The 9,506-nt window shown below is 44.1% G+C and overlaps 1 protein-coding gene across 1 annotated transcript; it reads left to right on the top strand.

Moving 5' to 3' along the window:
* Window positions 1-1,520: 1,520 nt before the first annotated feature.
* On the top strand, window positions 1,521-9,487 carry CABLES2 (Cdk5 and Abl enzyme substrate 2). The gene is made up of 8 exons (XM_010722427.3): window positions 1,521-3,581; window positions 3,774-3,866; window positions 4,230-4,307; window positions 5,445-5,553; window positions 6,152-6,317; window positions 7,008-7,111; window positions 7,488-7,594; window positions 8,888-9,487. Exons 1-8 carry the CDS (start codon window positions 3,358-3,360, stop codon window positions 9,159-9,161), a joined length of 1,155 nt encoding a protein of 384 aa, XP_010720729.1. The 5' UTR covers window positions 1,521-3,357; the 3' UTR covers window positions 9,162-9,487.
* Window positions 9,488-9,506: the final 19 nt, after the last annotated feature.

Genomic DNA, 9,506 nt, shown 5'->3' with positions numbered 1-9,506 from the left:
TCGTGGGTTGTTGGCTCACCCGTGAGGAAGGGAAAGCCACACTGTGATTGTGCATGGTGTGCCCTGACAAAGCAGATCTGACCGGTGTGTCTCCCTATTGAAAGCGAGGTTTGGGATCTGGGCTCCTTGAGCAGATCACCTTTGGCAGTTGTCAGTAAGCCTGCACAAACCAGTAGCTGATTTTTGTCATCGTTACGTCAGTAACTCAGTCTCTTGACAGCTGTGATCGCACTGAGGTATGCGGAACACCTTACAAGGGGGCAGCCATACAAGTAACTTTGGAGTGAGAAATAAGAAACCAAATTTTATTAGTCCTAATTTTACGCTGTAATTAAAAATTCCTGACCTCATCTGTTCTGCTCATCTATTAGCAGTGTGCGTTGTGAAGGAGCAGCAGAGGATCTGAGCCCACCTGCTGATTTTAGCCAAGTGCCCATGGGTGTGTGTGTGCACCATAGCATCCTGCCCCCTGGAGAAGGGCGAGGAGTGCAGCTCATGGTGTTATGGGATGGAAGGACACAGATATTAAGAAAAAATGTAGGCCGGGTGTGGGTCATTCTTCTTCCTACTCTTACACCTTTCTTTTTTCTTTTTCTTTGATCATCTGGTTTGCTTCCTCTCTCTTGTGGTCTCCTGGGTGTCCACATGTGGCCTGGCCTCTAGGTGGGCTGGGGACCCTGCCCTGAGCCCCCTGAAAGACTGCTCTACAGTCAGAGGCCGTGGCTTGCACAGCTTTTTCCTTTCAGTTTGCAGGACACTGAGGGATTACTGGTTCTATACATAGAGTGCTCTGAGCTGTGTCCTGTCCTGCTGGGAACACTTAAGAGCTGGGTTAACCTCTGGCCCAGGATCCAAGAGCTGTTTCTCTTTGTTACTTCCCTGCTGATACGAATGTGAGGCTGGAAGCACTGAGAAGTGGGGTTCTTTCAGTGGGAAATCTATCAGAAGGGTAATTAGGGCTGGCTGCTGCCTGCCAGGATGGGAGTGGAAATGAAACTGAGCACACATGGTTGGGTTTTATCTGTTCTGAAGGTGTCTGGTTGGTGCCTGGTCAGCTCAGAGCAGTGCTGTTGGATTCTGTGTGCACGCAGATAACGAGGCCTGGCTTAACCCAGGATTCCTCATCTTGACCCTTATCTCTGGGCACATGCTCTGTGTGGTGCAGTCCTGGGTGGGTCCTACTTTACTGACTCAAAACAGTGAGAAAGCACCAAAGGGAGGCCTTGATGAGGGCTGGATGGACAGACAGACACAAACCAACCCTCCGTAGCTTGTCCAGGAGCAAGCTGTGTTGGCTCTCAGGTGGTTTGAACTTCCCTTAGGGTCCTGCTGACATCAAAGTTTTAATATTGGCTGCTTTGATTTCTAATTGCCAGGCAGATTGTGGTGTGTAAGGTAACCAAGTTCTGGTTTTGGCTTTCTGCTGTTGTATTGAGGTCGCACTTGGCAGCAGGTGCTCTGTGTAAACGACTTGAAGTCTTTTGAACTCAGAATCAGAATCAGAATCAGAACAAGGGGTGTTATCCTGGGTGACTGCTTAGCACAGGGTGCGTGGCTCTGCTGTTCTTCATTGGGCAGGAGCAGGGCTGCTGCATGACTCTGTGCTTCCTGTAGGTGTGAACTGACTGTGTGAGAAGAGCACTGAAACTAAGACAGGTTGCAAGCTAAGTGCGGACAACTCAAAAAAAAAGCCTTAGTTTGCAGCTTACTGCACTGTGTAATAAAGAAGTGCTGCTGTTAGCACCACTCCAACAAGGCTTTGGTGCTGCAAAATGTTTGCTTGAGCACGCAGTGTGCAGTGTGCTCTGGACCAGTGAGACCTCTAAGATTGGAGGAGAGCATCTCTGGCGCGTTGAATTTCTCCGGAGTGACAGCTTCACATGAGGACAGAAAATCTCAGCTGAAGTGCAGCTAAAAATGAAGTTTCCTGTTGGCACAGCAGGGATGAGTCATTGTGGCTCTGAGCAAAGGGGCAAGATCCTTTCACTGCAGCAGCACTCGATGAGATGTGCTCTTGCAGCGCCATGGGATCAGGTGCTTTGTGCTCTCATCCCTGTTGTCATTGGCTTTGGGTTTGCTTTTGCTTTTCCTGTTGGAATTTTGGGTGTTCCTGTGTGGAGCCAGGAGTTGGACTTGTTGGTCCTTGGGGTCCTTCCAGCTCAGGATCTGTGGTTCCATGACAGCAGTGGAGTCACTGACAGCTGTGTTCATGTCATAATATTTGAGATAGAAAACATTTTCATGAAATGTTTTGTAGGTCTGTTGGTTTGTTTGGTTTGGTTTTTTTTCCAAATTACAGGATAAATGCCAGAGTAGACTAAAGCACCCGTATGTGAAAGCATTGAAGCTTTCACTGGAAAGCAAAAATATTTTAAAACTGAAGCCTGGATGCTTATGTCCATTTATAAGCAGGAACCAGATCACGTTCACATCCAGAATGCCATCGGGCCTCTTGTGTAGCAACAAAGCTGTGTGTTTGGGTTGCTTGTCCAACTTTGCTGTAAAAACTCATCCATAGCTGCTAGCAATTAAGAAATCCCACTTTATCTACCCTCCTTGCCCATGGCTCCCCACATCTAACTGCTTTTGGTCTAGGGCTGGATGTTCACTTTCAAGCTTTAGGCCTTGGTTAACCCAGCATCCTACACATATGTCCCGTAAGCTTCTCCCAAGTTGGCTTCCATGGTGATTTTTTTTTTTTTTTGTCTGTCAGTTGAGTTATGATATCACTTTGTTACTGGCACTGGAATACACATGGTTTGTGCTAAAACCACAGCACGTTGCATGCTTAGAGTGGAAAACATAGAGTTTGACAGTTGTGGTGTTGGTTGAATCCGAGGACCTTCTTCCTATAGAAATTGCAGCCAGTTTCTTTGTAGAACTCTGTCAATAAACTTAACTGTCACACTAACTCACAAGGTTCCTACTGTTACTCTCTTTGTATCTTCATCTGGGGATTTCAGATGGACCCTGAATACACTTTGCTTCCTCCAACAGCCCTCCCTGCTATTCTCTCTGTCCGTGTTACTGAGCTCACATCCCAGACTCACGGTCTGCTACTGGAGCAGCACTGTGTTCTGGGGCAGGAGTGAAGCTACAGATGTTCTGTCATCATACAGATGTGTGTGTTGAGATGTGTTTTGGTAGGCTGATATAAAATGCCTTGGTCTGTGTAGGGAACTTTTTGTGACTTTTCTGATAAGATTTCAGATGTGTTTCTGGAAGCTTTTTAGGCGTTTAGCTTAGAGGTAGGTGTTCTTTTGTGTTGAGTGGTCTTGTTAATGAAGCCAGTATAAACATGTACCCAAAGACTTCAAAGTTCCTAGCAGGGAAAGCAAGTTCTTGGCCTTTTTAGGAATGTGGAACTCATTGGAAGAGTGTTTACCCACAAAACAAATCCAAGAAAAGCTGCCATTTGTCCTAAGAGCTCATACATCTGTTGCAGTTCATAAACTCAGAGGCCATGGAACTAATACTGTTCACTCTTCATGGTGTTGTACATTTTACAGAAGGCGTTTTATCTCCCAGCGCTGCTCTCTAGACTTTTTAGAAGACATAGTGGAATATGCCAGTGTACAAAGGTACTTTTTTCAAAAGCAGCATTAACCTTGACTCGTTGCATGCAGTCCTCTCCTCCCTCCACCCTCTTCCACGCCAGTATCTGAGGTCCTGCATGCTAGTGCTGCCATCTGATCATAAATCTGGCACGGTTTTTCCTTTTTTTGTTGTTTTTCAGAGCACTTAAGTGTGTGGGTTTTGTCTTATAATTGCAGAACCAAGCATATATCTGGGTCACCGAGGCACAAGAACTTGAAGAAGATGCACTTCATCAAGAACATGAGGCAGTATGACACGAAGAACAGCAGGTAACACCTGGAGATCAGCTGTACCCTCGTACTTGTGTGTAATGGGATGTGCCCATAAACAAGCTCTAGTTCCGTGTGGTTAGCTGGTTAACATCAGTGGGAATAATGCACTGTCTCCATGGTCTTCCTAATTTTAAACATGTTTTATGTTGAAGGCAATGGGTATTTGTATCTGCTACATCTGCAGCAATTTGCTGATGGTTCTGCCACTCCATGAGGAGAAAGGAAGGAGGTTAAGCCATTCAGCCCTAACACCATCCTCCTTTCTAGCGCAAAGAGGAGTCCCTCTTGTGTTTCATAGAAAACTGCTTTGTAACTTCTGGATCATAATTCTTATCCTGATCTTTTCCCATCTGTTTACAGGATTGTATTAATCTGTGCTAAACGAACACTGTGTGTGGCTTTTTCTATCCTACCTTATGGGGAGAGTTTACGTATCAGGTAAGTTGCCTTTAACTGTGCTATTGTTTGTGAAAGGTCTTAAATGAGTACATCTGCTATAGATCTGCATCTTTCTTTACTGGGAAGCCCCTGTATAGTGAAGCTATAAATGAGGTTTAAGATGCTCTTCTATTTTTTTCACCTCTCTGAAGCCGTGAATGTCACTGTCCACAGTCTAGGCCAAATAGAAGCAGTGTAGCCTGATTGATACTGCTTTTAACAGCTGTACTCCATTTTTTGCGTGGAACTGTAAATAGGGTCAAATATGAGAAACAAGTCCTGCTAATTAGATTTCCACACAGCTTTGCTCAGTTTCTCGTGAACTGTTGATTCTGTGAAGGTCTGACCTACAAGTACACTATAGAAAATCATTTTATTTTAATCCACTTTGCCAAAACAATTGTGTTGTCACTTCTGTCCTGTACGTAACATACGGCAGAAGGAAACGGATGTTTAGTGGTGGGAATTGTATTGTATTCAAATACACTTGCTGTAAAAATAGTTGATGGGAAAACATTTAATGGAAAAGCAGCAAGGTTGCTGATGTTATTTTAGGGCACTTGTGAGCTCAGTGTTATTTTGCTTGTGTGGAAGCTGGCAATGCTGTTCTTCAACTGAAAGCTGTCTTTGTGCTGGAATATAGGTGACGATGCTGCATGCTGCCATCACTGAAGCAGAGTTCTGGTAGCAGCTCTAATTCCCAGTGTGAGCTTGTGTGCTCAGTGGCTGGAAAATGGCAATAGAAAGGCCAGCTTCTGATCCTGGAAAACTAGTCATATAAATCATGCTTGCTGCTGAGTGTTTGAGCATTTCTGTCTTATCAGTGGTTTGTCTTACGCAGAAGGACCATACCTAAAAATAACCCCTTTTTTGATGGGCACATTGCTGCAGATTTGACTTTTAGAATGAGATGAAGTGCGATTCTTGATTTAATAAAACATCTCCATGTTTGGAAAAAAAGTAGTGAAAAATTAGTACTTACTTGGAGATGAGGTTGGTGGACAGTCCAGTTCATGCATAGTGGAGCTCTGACCCTGTGGTGCTGGTGGAGGCACAGGACAGGCCCTGGTCTTCACCTTAAGGGCAGCTGAGTTCATGCTGTGTTTTGCAACAGTGCATTTTCTTGTCTGCATTTAGTGATCTGAAGATGGATGGACAGAAGCAGCGACATCCTTCTGGGGGCGTTTCAGTCTCCACTGAGATGGTCCTTGGAATGGAAGGAGTAGAGCTGGGGGCGGATGGCAAGGTAAGAAAATCCTTTTTTCTCCTGGTCTGTAATGCTGATGCCTGGTGTGGGGTGATGGGTGGGTCAGCTGGCTGCTTTCACCTCTGTGACTGTTTGATCCAGGGACAAATCGCTTGCTTTATGTAGCACTTCTATAAACTGAGAACTGTAACTTATCAGAGCAGTGGAAGTCTGCTTAGATCCTTAAAGTTTTGAATGTTTGACTTGTGATAATGCTTCCGAGGAGGCTGTCAGTTCTCTGATCATTTCTGCCTCCGTTTCTGGAGAATTGTCTTCGCTGACATCTCAGACAATATTTGAATAATTTTTTAAAAATAATTTTTTTAAAGGATGAAATGCATACCTCTTCAGTTATATTTCTATATTGCCAGAATTTTATTGATGTGATTTCTTTTCTTACATCCCCAACAACACTTTCATACTGAAGACCACAGAAGCAAAGTATAGGCTTTTCAGGCTTAGGCTTTTCCTCCCAGCCCCCAATTTCAAGGTCCTCACTCTCACAGGGGATCTCTGAGTTGTAGAATCCTATATGTCTGGAAATAAGCTTTCAGTATTTTTTTTTCCCCATAACTAGTACAACTTTCTTTTCTTGAAGGTTGTGTCCTATGCAAAATTCCTGTACCCAACCAACGCCCTGGTTGTTCGCAAGGCTGACAGCCATAGTGCTGTCCCTTCCTCCAGAGCTGGTGCTTCACGGAGTCTTCCTGGGTCAAGATATAAACCTGTGACTGCAAAAATGATACCAGCAGGAACAGAGATCGGTAAGGATGGCTGCCAGCGTGCTCACCACTTCTGCACAGAGCAGAAAGGTGGGAAAGAACCGTTTGTCAGAAACAACTGCAAGTGGTGAAGTGTTTGGAAGGAGACTGCTTAGAGCTGAGCGGAGAAGGCTTGTTAGTGAAGTGTAAAGGACGAGCCTTAGGACTGAGGGACTTGTATGCATTCCTTGCATCCTCTTTGTATCTGATGTAGCTGATGCAATTCAAGGACTGCAAAGCATTTCCTTGGAAATGTGAAGCTTAATATTGCTCAGCAAGAAACATCTGGTGTGCATGGGTACAGATGGCCTTCCTTGCCTTCTAGCAGTGTAACGATGCACAAATCAAAGGCTTATGTTAAACTGTGTAGAAGAGCAAACCTGACAATGCTATCATCTGCTAGATTTGAGCAACAAACCACGTTTGTGCAGTTCTCTGTGCATACTTGTGGAAGACAAACTGTTAGTTTGCACCGTCTAAAATGGTGTTGGGCATATGTTGGAGACAGCTTGTTTGCTTTGTATATCTAATGCCTGACACATACAGAATGCAAATGGGTGACCCTAGCTGCAGCTTGCCTTCCTGTAGGGTCTGCGAAGACTTGTAGTGTTTGCTGTTTGAACACTTTATTAAAAAGGAAACAGGAAATTTGAAGTTCTATGGCTCAATGTTTTGCTTTCCTCGTTCCTTCAGGAAACGAAGCCGGGGAAGTGGCAGAGTACGATCCTAATCTTCTGGATGATCCTCAGTGGCCCTGTGGAAAACATAAACGGGTTCTCATCTTTGCCTCTTACATGGTGAGTGGTTGTGTACCTGAGCAGAGAGAGTGCCTGAGAGATCCTCCTATAAACAACTTCCCCTGGGGAGAAAAAGTCCTTGAGGAAGCAGTTGTGGCTTCTTAAGAGCTGACTGGGAGATGCACAAGTGGTTGAGTTTGTATGCTGAGCTTGTCAAGGACCGACTTGTCATATCTCTGTGTTGGCATTTATTTATGGTAACTTTGCTTACTCGTTTGTTAAGATTTTTTTTTCTGAGGCTGAGACTCAATCTGGGCTATTACCTGGACATTAGAGAATTATAAAATAAAACTTGTTTTTACCTTTTGTCCTTGACAGACTTGTTCAGCTGTCAGTGCTGTTCACAGGACAAATAATTTTTCTTCCTGTGTTTCAGACAACAGTCATAGAATACGTGAAACCCTCGGACCTTAAAAAGGATATGAATGAAACCTTCAGAGAGAAGTTTCCTCATATCAAGTTGACACTGAGCAAAATTAGGAGGTAAGGAACAAGCAGTGAATAATGAGATCATCTACACAGTGCAATGCTGCTTTTATCTGTCACTTGTATGGAGCAAATACTAGATCTATTTATAGTATATATGATTAAATGCTAATCTCTTGTTGCTGGTTGAGCTGGCTGTAGGATGACAGGAATGCTTAGGTTGCTGAGAAAGAGTAACAGTTGGTTTTCATCGTTCAGCCTAGATGAGTTTTGCTTCATCAACGCTAATAGCCAATTAACAATGAAGTAGTATCAGCTTTGAAACAAATACTTGTAACTCAATTGTTTGGTTTTCATGCAGTCCTGCTCTTATCCAGTTCGTCTCTCTGGCTGTTTTCACCTTTCAATTACAAGTTTTGCTAATGAATGTAGTCTCAACAGTATTCTAGAATAAAACAAAAAAAGTCTGTTCTGGGAACTTGGTAAAGAAAAGTATTTCTTGAAGTATTTTTGAAGGCAGGACTGTGCACACAGAATTCCTCACCATCCAGGAAATGTCTGACTGTTCACCAATGAGATGTACTGTTACGCCTTCTGAGAGCTGTAATCCTGCTGGTATTACACCAGAGTTAATGCAATTAGTGCCTTCTGGAATAGCCAGCTTAGAACATGATACTGCTGAATCACTAGCACTGCAGTTCCCAGCTGAGGACAAGGTTTGCTCATTCAAAGTCTGGCAGTGCCCTGCGTGCTCCTCTTTCTAGTTGTTTCAAGCAGGGATTTTTGCAGAGAGCTTTGTAACATGGTGATAGCAATGAGAGGGAGCATCCTGCATAACGTTCACCTTCATGCAGAAGTGAAGAGCCATCTGCTGTGGGAGGGTATGAAGCAGTTTGCCTTCCCCCTCAGACCTGATTCTTCTGTGAGGTGTGTGGGAAACAGGCCTCCCTCTGCACAGCATTGATGTGATGGTGTGTAGGTCAAGGCAGTTGGGTCTTATGAATCATGAACCTGTTTATGATCTCAGAGGGATCTGTACAGCAACAGCCTGTGCTTCAGTGAAGGAGCTGAACTCGTAGTGTTCACGGTCAGATAAGGAACTGTGCTTTCACAGTCAGCCAGGTTAAATCAGTTCATGGATCAGCTCCAGCTTGCTGCCAACTGGGCTGCTCCAGTCTGGGATCATACCAGTCCTGGTTTTCCAACTAAGAGTCTTGAGTGCGTGCTCTTCTGAGTTTCCACAGTGAAACTCACACTGTAGGTGTGTACACGCTGAAGTGTACCTACAGCATCTTCTAAAAGCCGTTGTGTCTCAGAGGGTGTTTTTTCTTTTTTCCTCCCTGTTCTTAGTTTGAAGAGAGAGATGCGGAATCTGAGTGAAGAATGCAATCTGGAGCCAGTTACTGTGTCCATGGCTTATGTGTACTTTGAGAAGCTTGTTCTCCAAGGCAAACTCAACAAACAGAACCGCAAACTGTGTGCTGGTGCTTGCGTTCTGCTTGCAGCCAAGATCAGCAGTGATCTCAGGAAACACGAAGTTAAACATCTTATAGATGTAAGTACTACGAGGCATGTTTTGGGTGTGGTCAAAACCTTCCTTTTTCATACAACAAAGCAAAGATGAAAAGAAACAAGATTTTCAGCAATGCATGTTGCATTCAAGACTCTCTTTCAGTTAGTTTCAAGCTTCATCCGGGGCTCTTCCTTTTGGATGCTTTTTCTAATTTATGAAAAGCTCCTGAGTGATACAGTATAATGTCCTACTGATCTTACAGTGAGGGTTTTTTTGTGTCTAGTGGTTGCCTGGAAAACAGTAACTGTTGTGTGGGTGTGACAGCTGTGCTGATCTACATGTTTGATCTGTGCAGTACTTCTCTCTGGTCTTGCATCACTTATTCCTCTTTTACGCTGACTTAATCTGAAAGTGCATCGATAAATTCTGGATAACTGATTCTGTTTCTCCCTCTTT

Source organism: Meleagris gallopavo, chromosome 22 (genome assembly GCF_000146605.3).
Source record: "Meleagris gallopavo isolate NT-WF06-2002-E0010 breed Aviagen turkey brand Nicholas breeding stock chromosome 22, Turkey_5.1, whole genome shotgun sequence".
NCBI lineage: Eukaryota > Metazoa > Chordata > Aves > Galliformes > Phasianidae > Meleagris > Meleagris gallopavo.
Note: the sequence above shows the minus strand (reverse complement) of the source record. Positions and strands in the feature narration are given on the sequence as shown.

Coding starts and splice junctions, on each gene's coding strand:
- CABLES2 (XM_010722427.3), top strand. CDS start 3,358: ATGTGGAACTCATTGGAAGAGTGTTTACCCACAAAACAAATCCAAGAA. Junction 4,308..5,444: donor GGGGAGAGTTTACGTATCAG/GTAAGTTGCCTT, acceptor GTCTGCATTTAG/TGATCTGAAGATGGATGGAC. Junction 6,318..7,007: donor ACCAGCAGGAACAGAGATCG/GTAAGGATGGCT, acceptor TCGTTCCTTCAG/GAAACGAAGCCGGGGAAGTG.